We start from the raw sequence: 17,448 nt of genomic DNA, 5'->3' as shown, positions 1-17,448 counted from the left end.
TTCACAATAAATTTTGGAAGTGTCCTCCCTGTTGTTGAATAAACAATTCAATTCGTCTAATCATGTTTCCAAACACAAGCTGTAACATTTCTTCAGTAACAGAAGCAGTGAATGTGGATATTGCAGTTCTCAATTCATCGATGAATTTTGGACAGTTTTTATAGACATTTGCTTTCAGTGCACCCCAGAAGAAAAAGTCTAGTGGTGTTAGGTCAGGCGACTGTGAAATTATGCGATCACCAAAAACATCAGCAAGCAGTGACACTGAAACGTAAGCTGTATGCGTGATTGCACCATCTTGTTGAAAATAACCATTCAGTATTTCACTTCACACAAGTTCTTCTATGAATGAGTACAGAATATCACTGCAGTATCATTGTGCATGTATTGTTTCGTTGAAAAATCCAGGCAGGTGAACAATCATACGGCAAGTGCAGCTAACAATCATACGGCACTGTGGAGAGACTTTTTGAACACCCCGTATAAGCTACAGAATAATTCTGAACTACACCCATATTACCGTCTTTAAAACAAATGGAGCCCCCCCCCCCTCTATCACACAACTTCTGTTACCGCAAACCCACAGCAAAAATTAAAATCTCCAAAAGTTTGCAAACTATAGAGAACACAATAAAACTGACGTACAGAAAGAAACTCCAGAATACCTAGAAAGAAACTCACCACTGCCTCTGAATGTTTGTGACTAACCTGAACTTGGACGCAAGCCAAGTATATCCAAGCAATCTTGATGCAGGAAATACAGAGTAGATGTTTCTTGGAGAATGAGATAATTACGGTGAACTTCATTCCAAACTACCAGCACAGCATCACCAACATTGCATCTAAAATTAAAAGTTTTTTGTGGCAGAATACACAGTAATTTTAACACATAAAACTGTTACACCAATACACACTAAATTAGAGTATCCTTACAAATGTTCAAGCTTACATACTGATTTACATACACTATTGAGGGAAAAAAACTTAACTCATATGAAAAATCAAACAATGGAAGGTCCATGATGGGATAAAAAAAACTGACAGGAAAGACAGACAAGAATATATTTAGTCAAACAACTATAGTAACAAGGGGGAAGCATCAAGTGCTTGTCTTCTTAAATGCAAACTTGCAAAAATATGATACAGTTCCTACGTGAAAGGCAAAACCAGTAGTGGCTACAATGTTTGCAGGCCAATAGATTATCAATGGAGACAATTAAATGTGAAATAAAAAGGGTAAAAAACTATACTTACGATACAATACTTATTTTTCCTTGTTGGATTAACGAACTAGCACTGCGAGTCTGAAAGCAAATAAAGGAAAAAATTGAAAAATCTTGTACAAAAATACAAAATAGCTGATATTAACCCTTTGACTGCTCGACATGTGCTCTCTGCATTCCGTGGTGAGCAAAGCTTTGTTGTTGAAAAAAAATTCAATAAAGGACTGAATTTCTTTTCGTTATTTGTCACAATTATCGAAGTGCATCACATTAAGTAAAGCATTGCACCAAATTCTAGTTTGCAGTGGTACTTTGTACATGACTGATCTTAACTTATACACCACTGTGTATGAAATGTAGATAAGATATCAAAATTTTATTTAAAACTGAGAGCACCACCATATCTCATTTCATTTTTGAGATATTGATTTCTATACCTGGTGGGTGGTCAAGTGAGTGGGCACAATTCTGTGCCTTCATAAAGGAGTTCAACACATCAAAACGAGGATTTTTGTAAACGATAGCAGGCAAAGAGACATGTATGTCATACGACAAATACTTGAAACTTTTTTCATAACACAGATACACAGACGTACCTCATCTGCAGTCATGAGAGGGGATGGCAGAACATGATGCGTACATACATCAATAGCAATTAATGAAACCCAAGAGGCTGAATTTAACAGCATCCTCAGCACCTTGGGAGTTGCAGAGCATGACTACTTAACTTGTTCACAGCAGTCAGAGGGTTAACTGACAAAACATACTCAAGAAATAAATGAAAGTCATCTGCACAAATTTAAGTACAGCCTCTGTGATGACAACCTAGTAGACAGATTGCAGTTCTGGATGGCAAGAGCCAGTTTAACATTTACTGAGTCTCAGATTTTGCAACATTGTAACTGAAATAATCAACACTATAAATCGTACCACAGAGACTCAAGATTAATTCTGTACCAGCATTGTTAATGTTGCAAGTTCAATAACAAAATCAAAATGTTATTTTCTATTGACAACACCACCTACGAATGACACAAATAGTAAGTGATAGGAAGCTATGATGAAATGGCTGCAGGAAAATGTGAAAAAGAAATGCTCTCAGAAGGACTATCTCAGCATACAGTAAAGTCAAAACAGCTATTGGTGAAATCAAAAGCAAGGGCAGTAACATCGAGTGCAATGGGAATTCGATTGTTAAATGTAGGGGAGAGAGTGGATAGGTGGAAAAAGTACAATGAAGGTGTCCTTGAGGCAGATGACATCTCTGAGACTTGTCTGATGACACGATAGATGAAGAAACAGGAGTCGACAGAGACAATATAGGGGATCCAGTATTATAATCAGAATTTGAAAGAGCTATGGACTACTTAAGATCAAATAAGGCAGAAGGGACTGATGACATACCATTTAAATTTCTAAAATTATTGAGGAAAGTGGCAACAAAACAACTATTTACATTGGTGTGTAGAATGTATGGGTCTGGTAACATACCATCTGACTTTTGGAAAAACATCATCCACACAATTGTGAAGGTAGCAAGATCTGACAAGTGCGAGAATTATCGCACAGTCGTCTTAACAGCTCGTGCATCCAAGATGCTGAAAAGGATAATATACAGAAGACTGCAAAAGAGAATTGGGGATTTCCTAGATAATAATCAGTTAAGAGTGGAAGACCAAGAATGAAGAACTTACATTAAAAAGGGTGTAAGACAGCGAAGTAGTCTTTCGCCCCTACTGTTCAACCTATACATCAAAGAAGCAATGACAAAAATAAAACAAAGGTTCAAGAGCAGAATTAAAATTCAAGGTGCAAGGATATCAATTGTTGAATGGAATGGAACAGAATATGAACTGAAAGTAAACTGAAGAAAAATGAAAGTACTGAGCAGTAGCACAAATGAAAACAACGAGTAACTTAACATCAGAATCAGGGGATAGAAGTGGACGAAGTTAAGGGATTCTACTACCTAGCCAGCAAAACAGCCCATGATGGATGAAGCAAAGATGGCATTAAAAGCAGACTAGCACTGGCAAAAAAGGAATTATTGGTCAAGAGAAGTCTACTACTACTACTACTACTACTACTACTACTAAACGTAGGTCTTAATTTGAGGAAGAGATTTCTGAGAATGTATGTTTTGAGCACAACATTGTATGGTGGTGAAACATGGATGTGGGAAAACTGGAACAGAAGAGAATCAAAGCATTTGAGATGTGGTACTACAAAAGAATGTCGAAAATTAGGTGGACTGAGAAGGCAAGGAATGAGGGGGTTCTCTGCAAAATCGGCAAGGAAAGGAATATATGGGAAACACTGACAAGAAGAAGGGACAGAATGACAAGACATCTGTTGAGACGTATGGTACTAGAGAGAACTGCAGAGGGTAAAAACAGTAGAGGAATCCAGAGACTGGAATACATCCAGTAAATAATTCAGACAGAAGGTTGGAACCGCTGCTATGACACAAAAAGATTGGCACAGGAGTGGGATTTGTGGCAGGCCGAATCAAACCAGTCAGAAGGCTGAAGACTGGGGTAACCCTGGGAATGTTATCGGGACAAAAATTTCGGTTCGTTGTACTGGCTTCGCCCACATTGAAGGTATGAAACTCGAAATTATAATAAATCATACAGAATATGAATGAAAATGGCTCCTTTGTTTTTGTTTTTCATTGTTTTTACACTTTTCTACTTTTTTATACACAAATTACAATTACAAAACTTCAGAGTATAGATTTATTTTTTTTTCTTTTCTGTGTACTACAAATATGAGCTGGTTTTCTGAATTACCACTTTCAGAATATGTTGCAACAGTGCTGCTTCGATACCATCCTACATTCTCACATGATAATTTCACACACACACACACACACACACACACACAGTTTCATTTGCCTGGCGTAATTTACTTTCATTATCTATCCTGATATTTGTTTAAACTGTTAGTCTTAGCCTGTTAAGAGTGTAACAACACTAAAATAATAATTTACCAGATTTTCTTGTAGAAACTGCTCTGAAACACCTTTATCAACATGATCTGGACTTGTTGCAGCGTCACGGTTCCTTTTAACATCCCTGCAAAACAAATTAATACAATTATTTATCTACAAATAATGAATACTGAAACATGAGAAGGATAATACTCTCTATTTGCACAATGTGTGGGCCTCTGCACAATTATATGCTTATCGACACAACTATGTCAGTACATTATTACTTTACTCCTAAAATTCCATCAAGAACTTTCCATCATATTCACTTTTATATTTCATTGAAATATTTGAATAAATTTTAAATGACTAATATTTCAAAGTTTCAGCAATGTTAAAAACCAGTAATTTCGTCTAATCGAAAAGAAATCTTGAAATGAACAAGAGTGTGTGTGTGTGTGTGTGTGTGTGTGTGTGTGTGTGTGTGAGGGGCCTCATGGCACATCAGCCTCCTTGGACTTACTGGAGAATCGCTGCAACATATGAGGCAATGTTTGTACTTCTGTGCTGATAGTCTTACAAAAGCATGCAACTTTTATGATGCCTCACAATAGTAGCATTACCGAAGTGGTAACCATCACCAATGTGGGCAATCCAAACTGCAAATAACTTTTTTTTTTGGGAAGACTGAAACAACTAAGTATTTATAAAATTAGCAATTCAAGGATAATCTGCAACAATCAGGTTATCATGTGAAAAATGATGACCTATGATTAATGCACTTGGAACAAGGTGTTCTGCTGTCAGAATACACACACAGTAGTTACCAAGAACAAGTAACAATGATTTTAAGACAGTACCCCACTCTTATGAAGTTACCAATTACTAATACTGGACTGCTGTGCATACTGATCTGCAAGCAGAATTGGACACAGTGGATGGAGATGACACAGCATACTGATGCCACATGGCATTAGGTTATCAGGCCAGATTCCACATGAACTGCACTGTTTAAGAATTTAGTTTTTTTGCTATGTTACATTTCCTTACAGTCTGCCTAATGGATTACACAGTGTGAAAATATATTACTTATGAATTAAACCTAAGTAGCACTGAAAGACCTAAGTCGAAACAAGGCCCCGGGAGTAGACAACATCCCATTAGAACTACTGACGGCCTTGGGAGAGCCAGGCCTAACAAAACTCTACCATCTAGTGAGCAAGATGTACGAAACAGGCGAAATACCCTCAGACTTCAAGAAGAATATAATAATTCCAATCCCAAAGAAAGCAGGTGTAGACAGATGTGAAAATTACCGAACCATCCATTTAATAAGCCATGGCTGCAAAATACTAACACGAATTCTTTACAGACGAATGGAAAACCTGGTAGAAGCCGACCTCGGGGAAGATCAATTTGGGTTCCCTAGAAATGTTTGAACACGTGAGGCAATACTGACCCTACGACATATCTTAGAAAATAGATTAAGGAAAGGCAAACCCACATTTCTAGCATTTGTAGATTTAGAGAAAGCCTTTGACAATGTTGAGTGGAACACACTCTTTCAAATTCTGAAGGTGGCAGGGGTAAATTACAGGGAGCGAAAGGCTATTTACAATTTTTACAGAAACCAGATGGCAGTTATAAGAGTCGAGGGGCATGAAACGGAAGCAGTGTTTGGGAAGGGAGTGAGGCATGGTTGTAGCCTATCCCCGATGTTATTCAATCTGTATATTGAGCAAGCAGTAAAGGAAACAAAAGAAAAATTTGGATTAGGAATTAAAATCCATAAAGAAGAAATAAAATCTTTGAGGTTCACCGATCACATTGTATTCTGCCAGAGACAGCAAAGGACCTGGAAGAGCAGCTGAACGGAATGGACAGTGTCTTGAAAGGAGGATATAAGATGACTATCAACAAAAGCGAAACGAGGCAAATGGGATGTAGTCGAATTAAGTCCGGTGATGCTGAGGGAATTAGATTAGGAAATGAGACAATTAAAGTAGTAAAATAACTGATGATGGTCGAAGTAGAGAGGATATAAAATGTAGACTGGCAATGGCAAGGAAAGCGTTTCTGAAGAAGAGAAATTTGTTAACATCGAGTATAGTTTTAAGTGTCAGGAAGTCGTTTCTGAAAGTATTTGTATGGAGTGTAGCCATGTATGGAAGTGAAACATGGACAGTAAATAGTTTAGACAAGAAGAGAATAGAAGCTTTTGAAATGTGGTGCTACAAAAGAATGCTGAAGATTAGATGGGTAGATCACATAACTAATGAGGAGGTACTGAATAGAATTGGACAGAAAATAAATTTGTGGCACAACTTGACTAGAAAAAGGGATCACTTGGTAGGGCATATTCTGAGGCATCAAGGGATCAACAATTTAGTATTGGAGGGCAGCGTGGAGGGTAAAAATTGTAGAGGGAGACCAAGAGATGAATACACTAAACAGATTCAGAAGGATGTAGGTTGCAGTAGGTACTGGGAGATGAAGAACCTTGCACAGGATAGAGTAGCATGGAGAGCTGCATCAAACCAGTCTCTGTACTGAGGACCACAAGAACAACAATGAATTAAACACATGGTGTGATTAACATTATGCTCATAACCCTTCTTTCAAAGAAAAATTAGTATAAATCAACACTGAGGATAGGCAATCACTACAGTGGAACTGATTCATTTCAGTACTGATACATGCACATTGCTGTCCTCATAATTTACTGCACAACACCACTTTTATCTATTCAGTAGTTGATTACTGTATCTTCAATTCCTTTTGAACAAACTGCACATTGCAAAGCTACATATGACTCATGTCATGTTGTTTTATTTTTCTTAGCACCATTAGTTGTACATATTTTATTATTGACTCCTATAATTTTTGTATTATAACACCCTTTTCATTTTCCACTGTTTTGAATCTCAAGATGATTTGTGTATCTGATTGAAACCAGTAATCAGAATAGTAGGTATAGTTAGTGATCTAGATTTTATTTTCATTTGACAGAATCACAAAATAAATAATGTGTTTATACATAATCTTTGTTATTTGCCTACTCAGAGGATGCATTTGTTTATGCAACTGTGTGAGTTGTTTTGGGACCCATCTTGCACAAACTTTATGAAACCCAAGTCTGTTGTTATTCCACACGCAGAATTGTGACTAATTTGCAGACGATGTGCCACTTCGTCAATAGTTAATCATCAGTCTAAGAGAATCATTTCACACGAATGCTCATTGGTTCCTTCAGTAGTGGAGGTAAACAGTCGTCTGGCTCCTTCATCATGGGTAACACTTGTGCGACCATTTCGGAATTTTTCAATCCATTCATAGACACACTGTTGTGGCAATACACTGTTCCCGTGCTGTACCAAAAGTCTTCGATGAATTTCTGACCCTGATACGCCCTCTGACCACAAAAAACAGATCACTGAATGTTGCTCCTCTTTGGTGCAAATAAGACAGCAGAGCAGCCATGATTAACAGCACGGCAGCGATAACAAAACTAACCTAGCAGCTTGAAAATTGCAAAGATATAACGACAAATACACAAAGCACGTGTCATCAACGTAAAACGACAGTACCTCCAAAATAAACAAAAATATAACTAAATTGAGGATAATAATTGACTTACCCTCGTACTTTCTTTAGAATGCAAGTTTGCTAAGTAAGTGCAATTTTAATATTAATTTCAAAAAAATTGTAAAATTATTTTTTCATTAATAATGTGGCATACATGGAAAATACCGAGTCTTTGTATAAGAAGTGAGCAAAATTTTCATTTGAGGGCACTGCTGCAGCAAACATGTAATGTAGCATGACTCTGATGTGGGTATATAAGCACCAACATGCAGGCAAGGCACCAATGTGGCATTTGTGCCTTTTGAACTCGTATGTGGTAAATGCGGAGACGTGAACTATGGCAAGGTTATTACCAAATGCGTCCTCACAGGACACCGTGCTGTTATTCTTTTCTTGTCTGCCAAAGGACAAACAATGGTAGACACACATAGGAGAATGAATAATGTGTACAGGGCAGCACATTGGTCAAAAACCACAATTGTAGAATGGTGTGCCAAGTTCCAAACTGGTTGCGATTCAACTCACGACACCAGCCTCATCCATTACGAACCAACTAAAGTAGGAGACACTCGAGCACCCGTCCCATAGCCCTGATATCCCCCCCATTTAGAAAAAAAATGCAGGAGGACACACTGTTTCACCAAACAGGTATCTTCAACCTGGTAGGTTGGTGGATGTTTGCCTAAATCCTCACAGTAATTTTGCCTTTGTGACGTACTGGGGCAAGCCTTCGACTGGAAACTTTTTGATTACACCTTATATACAGTTTGTCCCATATCTGATGTGTGCATGACATGAAGTTGCAAATCACTTGGACCATAATGAAGTTATTTAGTTTCTAGAGACTTGCGCTGAATTAAAATACTCTTAGTAACTTGATATTCAAGGCTTATGCGTGGACTGCAAAGTAAGTATATAATACAAAGCAGTTTCTGTAATCTAATAATTGTATGAACAAACCTGATGTAAAAATTACACTGTATGTTTTTCCGCCTTCGCTATTACCTCATTGGATTTTACTTCCCACGCAGCTTCAGCTGTGTGTAATCGGGTTCAACAATAACCTTATGTTTTATGTTGCAGCATTGCTTACCTGCACTATTCAGTGAAGATGACCCAACACACAATGTTTTACTGTCACATTCAAACAGGGAAGTGATGTAAACATTTGCACAAAATCATGTGCAAGCCTATTTATTTTTGTTCAACTTCCACATGAATGTTAATAATTTATCATTTAATGTTTCCAATTGTTCTGTTTTAACACTTCTCATTGACAGGTATTTGAAAATGCTGGAACAGTGAAATCATTTGTATCAAAGCATTATGTGTAACATCAGCTTCGACCTGTTTCAGTAATTCAAGCTTAATCCCAGTAGGTTTGACATATGCTCCCTTTCATATAAGCCAATTTACATCATCTTCCTTCCCTCAAGGTTTTTGTGGCCTTTGCTCCACCTTAACACTACGATATGAAGAAATATTGTCCATGATTATAACAATGATGGGCTGTAATTTTGGTAGAATATTTCTGAACCATTTTAGGAACACTTCACCATTCCTGTCTTGATGATAATCTACAGTCTCTTTATTCAACAATCAATTCGGCACCTTCCACAAAACCACAGTTGCTTACTGTATGTGTTATAATTGCCCTTTTTCCTTTCCCAATGAATTTTGAAACCCTATGATAGACATCCAACAAAAGCATGTATCTTTTTCAGTCATTATTTTGTCAGTCCCCATTTGTGAAATTTAAAATTTTCCTGGAAAATTAAATGTTCAAAGAGATTTTGGTATTGCAGCCAGTCATCATAAACATCACTCCATGGCAAGTCTGCAGTAGCAAAACATTGATCTCCATCAGACATTCACCAGAGTATGACTAAAAATTTATTCTGACCACAGCAACATCTTTTTGGGACTCCATTATAAAAGAATCCACGGAAATACGCATTGCAGAAAATCTAGTAAACTGACAGCGGATACCAGTTGGATAATGCGTGGAATCCCATCATCTCTGAGATTTGCTCCAGACCAAGGTAGCAGAATACTCCGATGACTGCAGCGAGCGTCAATGCCGAATATGAGGGTGCAGCCACCGGGCAGTGTGGTCACGTCACCGTGACCGACACATGCACAGCAATACTATCAACGTGCTATATAAGACAGAGCGGAGAACGTCTTTGTCAGTCTTCGATGACTGACCTGAAGATCACTGACAGGTGTCCATTGAAATATTGTGGAGTGAAGTTTACGATAACTGGTTGCAATCCCAAAATCTCTTCGAACAGTCCACACTTCTTTTGTCACATGTGCTGCAGTAACCTATGATTCGTGAAGGCAATAAGCCAATAAATCTCCTGTTCTTACATACAAACTGTTGAATCAGCCACAGACAACACCTCCTCCACAAAGCAATATCCTCTCTATCTGTAATAAAGCTATATCATTTTCTACTGTAGTGTCGCAGAATAGTAAAGAGTTGAAAACGTGGAATATTGTCAAAGTTTCGTTGCCTATGCCGAGAACCAGAGGCAGTAGGTTAGCCAAGTGGTAAGAGGATTGCATGTGTCATTACGCAGGGGCAATGGCCTGGTTACACACAACAGGCGAGGGAGAATTGCTTAGCACGCGGGTTTGTGTTAGATGGAGACTTTTGTAGAGTGAAGACAGAGGTATAGCGTCAGCTGTACTGCATTTCATAACTTCACATAAAGAACACCTAAGGGGCAAGTACGACAGATAAATCAGCAGTATAAGTGGAACGAATGCGTTCATTACAAACGAGCATGACATCAGGACGTCGCTCGTGCTTCCTTTAAATATGCCAGCTTTGATAGCAACAAGGCACTTGCAGTTAGACTTGCTGTTAGATGTGTACTGGGACGTTGCGTAGCGCTCAGCTCGGTGATCGACATGTTAATCTTTATTAAGGAGATGTTGCAGTAATGGCGGCCCATCCAGCAGCAGACGTGAGGGGACAGTACCAGCTCTGGTCCTCTCTGCTGCCGCTGTCAATCATCAACCCAGGATTAGCAGACATCGCGGCAGACTCGCTCGCCGCCAATGATGACCACATCAGTGAGCCGTCGTCGAGATCGTGCGGGGCCTAGGCCCTATGCATCCGCCGTCACAACCGGATGAGCCGACGACGCTGGGGGACTGCAGACCGTTCCGCCCATCCACCGCGGACGAGCCACCAGGAGGAGCAGGGAAGAAGACGATGTGGGATAGAGTACACTCCGCACTACGAGAACACTTCTCGTGCCAACAGCGCCGGGACTCCAACCCAGAGCCTCCTACGCACAGCAGCCGGCCAGCCACGTGCGGCCGAAGTAAGGGCATTCCACCGCTACGTCACAGCATGCGGTGCTGCGCTAGCAAGACTGGTGCGGCCCGGAGCTGGTGTCATTGTTCCAAGTCAGCGAGGATTCGGGGAAGGTCGTTGATATCACCAAGCCCAGCCGGCCTGTGTTACGCGGGCCACATTGTACTCAGCAGGAATAAAGGTGTCACGAATTAATTATGTTTCATTGGCATTTCAGATGTGTCCACGGTCATTTCCTAGCATCCTGACAACAGGAGAGGTCACCGCTCAGCTTCCAGTTCACCATAGGAGACCGGGACCACCGGGTGCCTACACTACTTTCAAACTGAAAACCAATATCTTTTATCAATTTGTAATATGTCGTCCTTCAAAAGCAGGCAAGTCATCGCCGGTGGCAAAGAGTGAGGTATTCGTAACTGTAATCATTTTAAAAATTGTTAAAAGCATCAGCATTGTTGTAATTATTATTAATTATTCTTACTATTATTATTATTGTCACTGTTTTTACCATTACATTACTATTTATGATTATCCATCATTATGTTACTACACTCCTGGAAATTGAAATAAGAACACCGTGAATTCATTGTCCCAGGAAGGGGAAACTTTATTGACACATTCCTGGGGTCAGTTACATCACATGATCACACTGACAGAACCACAGGCACATAGACCCAGGCAACAGAGCGTGCACAATGTCGGCACTAGTACAGTGTATATCCACCTTTCGCAACAATGCAGGCTGCTATTCTCCCATGGAGACGATCGTAGAGATGCTGGATGTAGTCCTGTGGAACGGCTTGCCATGCCATTTCCACCTGGCGCCTCAGTTGGACCAGCGTTCGTGCTGGACGTGCAGACCGCGTGAGACGACGCTTCATCCAGTCCCAAACATGCTCAATGGGGGACAGATCCGGAGATCTTGCTGGCCAGGGTAGTTGACTTACACCTTCTAGAGCACGTTGGGTGGCACGGGATACATGCGGACGTGCATTGTCCTGTTGGAACAGCAAGTTCCCTTGCCGGTCTAGGAATGGTAGAACGATGGGTTAGATGACGGTTTGGATGTACCGTGCACTATTCAGTGTCCCCTCGACGATCACCAGTGGTGTACGGTCAGTGTAGGAGATCGCTCCCCACACCATGATGCCGGGTGTTGGCCCTGTGTGCCTCGGTCGTATGCAGTCCTGATTGTGGCGCTCACCTGCACGGCGCCAAACACGCATACGACCATCATTGGCACCAAGGCAGAAGCGACTCTCATCGCTGAAGACGACACGTCTCCATTCGTCCCTCCATTCACGCCTGTCGCGACACCACTGGAGGCGGGCTGCACGATGTTGGGGCGTGAGCGGAAGACGGCCTAACGGTGTGCGGGACCGTAGCCCAGCTTCATGGAGACTTGCGAATGGTCCTCGCCGATACCCCAGGAGCAACAGTGTCCCTAATTTGCTGGGAAGTGGCGGTGCGGTCCCCTACGGCACTGCGTAGGATCCTACGGTCTTGGCGTGCATCCGTGCGTCGCTGCGGTCCGGTCCCAGGTCGACGGGCACGTGCACCTTCCGCCGACCACTGGCGACAACATCGATGTACTGTGGAGATCTCACGCCCCACGTGTCGAGCAATTCGGCGGTACGTCCACCCGGCCTCCCGCATGCCCACTATACGCCCTCGCTCAAAGTCCGTCAACTGCACATACAGTTCACGTCCACGCTGTCGCGGCATGCTACCAGTGTTAAAGACTGCGATGGAGCTCTGTATGCCACGGCAAACTGGCCGACACTGACGGCGGCGGTGCACAAATGCTGCGCAGCTAGCGCCATTCAACGGCCAACACTGCGGTTCCTGGTGTGTCCGCTGTGCCGTGCGTGTGATCATTGCTTGTACAGCCCTCTCGCAGTGTCCGGAGCAAGTATGGTGGGTCTGACACACCGGTGTCAATGTGTTCTTTTTTCCATTTCCAGGAGTGTATTTATGATTATCCAATTAAAAGTGTTGTTGTTGTTGTTGTCATTGTAATTATTTTTATTGTTGTTGTCATTGTAATTATTTTTATTGTTGTTGTCATTGTAATTATTATTATTTTACTGTTTACAGTTATCTGTTATTGCATTACATCATGGCCTAGTACAGGGCTTAACAACTGGCTGGTTTTGAGCGCGAGTACTCGCGTCTGCTCAGGCATGTGCTCGCGAGCAGGTGCATGGTCGCGGAGTAGGGAGGGAGGGGAAATGCGCGCGCACTTTTGAATAGGGCCGCAGCGTGCCTATTGAATTCGCGCCGACTGTGTAACGTCCTATATAAGTACTACGATCAGATCTAACAGTCACTTCACTGGTTAAGAATCATGTCAAGTCGCTGTTGTGTAACCCCAACCATGCTTTCGCAGTTCAACCCCCATTGGGAGGAATTGTATCTGTTTACAGAAAAAGATGGTGTTGCAAAATGTTTAGTATGTCACAAACTCTGAATTCTTTTAGGAAATTTATTTTGCAGCGACATTATATGTCGTACCATGCGAAAGACTATGGAAGTGGAAAACGTGATGGACCAGATCGTGCACAGGAAGTTATTAAATTTAAAAGGAAGCTATCCGAAGAAGATCTGGACGACGAAGAAAAACCAACTGAGGCAGCTCTCAGAGTGAGTTACAAAATTGCTTTGCTTTTAGCAAAATCCCTGCACCCCTTTACTGATGGCGATTTAATAAAAGAATGTTTGGTAGTTGCAGCGGAACATTTGTGTCCATCTCAAGTTGAACAGTTTCGGATTGTGCCATTATCTAACATGACCATTATGCGTCGCATGCAGGACATGGCAGACGACGTCCAGAGCCAGCTTGCAAGTATCTGTAAAGATTTTATGGTGTATTCTCTAGCTCTGGACGAAAGTGTTGATATCACTGGAACAGCAAAGCTTGCCATATTTATTAGAGGTGTTAACAGAGATCTTCAGGTGAGGGAGGAGCTCCTCGATGTAGTAGCCATGAAGAACACTACAACCGGAGGTGATATTTTAAGTAGTGTTGAAGAAAGTGTTGAAAATATAGGATTGTCGTGGAATTCTTTAGTTTCAGTGTCTATAGACGGTGCACCAGCGATAACAGGGAAAAAAATCAGGTTTCGTTGCGCTGTTGAAGGAGAAAATGCAAAAACTGACCGTGCCGAATGAAATAAGGGACGTTCACTGTGTGATCCACCAGAAAAACTTGTTTGTAAAGAGTATCACTCTAAAAAATGTGATGAGTGTTGTTCGTACAACCAATTATATAAGGAAGCATGGGTTACAACACAGGCAATTTAAAAGCTTTCTTGAGGATTTAGAAAGCCAGTATGGTAGCCTGCCTTATTACAGCGAGGTCCGCTGGCTTAGTCGTAGCGAATTATTAAATAGATTTTTTTGCCTATTAGATGAGATAAATATGTTCATGGAAATAAATAACATGTGTGTTCCTGAATTGAAAGACCCTTCATGCAAATGTGTTCTCGCGTTCTTAGAGGATTTAACTAGCCATCTGAATGCTTTGAACATTTCAGTACAAGGTAAAGATCTGCTAATTACTCATTTCATAGATCGAATACGAGCTTTTAAAATGAAATTGACACTTTGGGTGAGTCAGCTGGAAACAGGAAATCTAGCTCATTTTCCTAAATTATCATCCATGCAAGATGTTCACAAAGACTGTGAACGTTATTCACATAGTTTAGTTGCCCTTAAGGAAGAATTTGATAAACGCTTTCAAGATCTGACAGCACTAGACAGTGATTTTGATCTGTTCTCCTCTCCATATTCAGAGACTATTGAAGAGATTCGTCCTGAGCTGCAACTAGAAATTATTGACCTGCAGTGTGACAGAGAACACAGAGACAAATTTCAGAACAAGAAAAACATTTTGGAATTCTACAGACACTTCCCTCAGGATAGATTCCCTCGTTTGCACAAACTGGCGGCTACAATAATATCAATGTTCGGTTCCACGTATGTTTGTGAACAACTGTTCTCTGCAATGAAATGTAACAAGACGCGCCTGAGAAACGCATTGTCTGATCGAAATTTAAACTGCACGCTGCGCCTACAATGCACAAGAACAATTACTCCGAACATAGACACAATTGTAAAGGGCAAAAAGTACAAGATAACCGAGAATCCCACACTTCAGTGACACCTTTTATTGTGTAACAGTTCACAAATTAATATGAATGCAGAGGCATACACTAAGCTAATGAAATTATGTGGCACGTGTACATTCTCCTTTATTTGTTTCATTTGTCGCAGTAATAATTCGTGAGTGATATCCCTACAGGTGGCTGCGGATTTACATTAACTGGCGGCAGCTGTTGTGTGCCCCACGTGACTCTCCCCACTCTCCGCTCTGGTCCAGTAGTGGGGGTAGCGTGCTCGCGCTGCTCCGTGCTTGCTCCTTGCTGCTCACAGCTTGCTCCGCGAGCACGTATGTTGTGAAGCCCTGGCCTAGTATTACATGAAATAACGTTGTGTGCCTTCCATTAAAGTACAAGGCCGAACCTTGTAAACATTAGGCCTCCTGAGTGATACAGGATACTTGAAAAATACAGGTTATTCTAATCTACAAAAATACTGATGATATTAAGAGTTCAGGAACTGAAAGTTTTGAGGTCAATTCCGCAATGATCCTTGTAAGAAACTTCAATCACGGAGTTGTAGGAGGATTTTACTGTTTCATGGACTTGGGCAATCATATTTCAATGAACAGCAAAGCAAGACACTGAGAATATCTAGTTTGCGAGTGTGTATTTGGAAGATAAGTTTTGATTCTCTTAAACAGAGAAAATGATATTTCTGCCGAAGCACTGGTTGCGGGAATGGTTAAAATTAATATCATTAGTTTAACTGATTCAGGAACTGCTTCACTGAGACCACAGGAAGCGAAATGTTGACTTTGTCTACCAACTGGATGGTTCTGGAATTAGTTTGAAGAAAGAAAGACAGTTCCATCCTTAGTCCAGGGAATAACAACATGTCCACGGTAGGGTGTCTCCAAGGAATGAAATGCAGATTCATCAATATTTTCGGTATTTGGGCTATATTTTACATAACTCCTATGTGAAAGTAACTCCAAACTATCCAAGTTAGCATACCTGTCAGTTAATTAACACAGAACAGTATCAACGATATCACAAAACAAAGCACTGTACGATGTTTCTCAGTCAGCCATGCCATCCCATTGCTTCTTTCTTATAGGCTCACAATCACTTTCATCTGGCACAGTTTCAGACCAAACTTCGAATTTACTACGAAGTTCCTGTAACTCCAGTCTTACACTGGCCAACTTCCTTCAAACAACAGTCAATATCAAAGGGTTTAGCTTCATCTACATCTACATCCATACTTTGCAAGCCACCTGACGGTGTGTGGCGGAGGGTACCTTGAGTACCTCTATTCCAGTCTTTTATTGTTCGTGGAAAGAAAGTGTCAGTATGCCTCTGTCTGGGCTCTAATCTCTGATTTTATCCTCATGGTCTCTTCGTGAGATATACGTAGGAGAGAGCAATATACTGCTTGAATCCTCGGTGAAGGTATGTTCTCGAAACTTCAACAAAAGCCCATACTGAGATACTGAGCGTATCTCTTGCAGAGTCTTCCACTGGAGTTTATCTATCATCTCCGTAATGCTTTCGCGATTACTAAATGATCTTGTAACGAAGCACGCTGCTTTCCATTGGATCTTCTCTATCTCTTCTACCAACCCTATCTGGTACAATTCCCACATCGGTGAGCAGTATTCAAGCAGTGGGCGAACAAGTGTACTGTAACCTACTTCCTTTGTTTTCGGATTGCATTTCCTTAGGATTCTTCCAATGAATCTCAGTCTGGCATCTGCTTTGCCGACGATTAATTTTATATGGTCATTCCATTTTAAATCACTCCTAATGCCTACTCCCAGATAATTTATGGAATTAACTGCTTCCAGTTGCTGACTTGCTATATTGTAGCTAAATCTCTGCCCAAACTCTTTGCCTTTACCAATGTCTGCTTGTGTCTGTGTACGTGCGGATGGATATGTCTGTGTGTGCGTGAGTATATACCTGTCTTTTTCCCCCTAAGGTAAGTCTTTCCGCTCCCGGGATTGGAATGACTCCTTACCCTCTCCCTTAAAACCCACATCCTTTTGTCTTTCCCTCTCCTTCTGTCTTTCCTGATGAAGCAAGCGTTGGTTGCGAAAGCTTGAATTTTGTGTGTATGTTTGTGTGTCTATCAACTTTCGTTCGATAAAAACAAAGATGATGTGACTTACCAAACGAAAGCGCTGGCAGGTCGATAGACACACAAACAAACACAAACATACACACAAAATTCAAGCTTTCGCAACCAATAGTTGCTTCATCAGGAAAGACAGA

General features: G+C 41.0%; 1 protein-coding gene across 3 annotated transcripts in view; it reads right to left on the bottom strand.

Moving 5' to 3' along the window:
• The window catches only part of LOC126190656 (RB1-inducible coiled-coil protein 1), a 329,494-nt gene that overhangs the window by 23,651 nt on the left and 288,395 nt on the right, over positions 1-17,448 (bottom strand). For all 3 annotated transcript variants that reach the window (XM_049931087.1, XM_049931085.1, XM_049931086.1), the window contains exons 18-20: positions 4,216-4,300; positions 1,255-1,304; positions 709-842 (exon numbers count right to left, since the gene is read on the bottom strand). In XM_049931087.1, coding sequence (XP_049787044.1) covers positions 709-842; positions 1,255-1,304; positions 4,216-4,300 — 269 coding nt within the window. The remainder of the gene's footprint in view (positions 1-708; positions 843-1,254; positions 1,305-4,215; positions 4,301-17,448) is intronic.

Source organism: Schistocerca cancellata, chromosome 6 (genome assembly GCF_023864275.1).
Source record: "Schistocerca cancellata isolate TAMUIC-IGC-003103 chromosome 6, iqSchCanc2.1, whole genome shotgun sequence".
In the NCBI taxonomy this organism is placed as follows: domain Eukaryota; kingdom Metazoa; phylum Arthropoda; class Insecta; order Orthoptera; family Acrididae; genus Schistocerca; species Schistocerca cancellata.
Note: the sequence above shows the minus strand (reverse complement) of the source record. Positions and strands in the feature narration are given on the sequence as shown.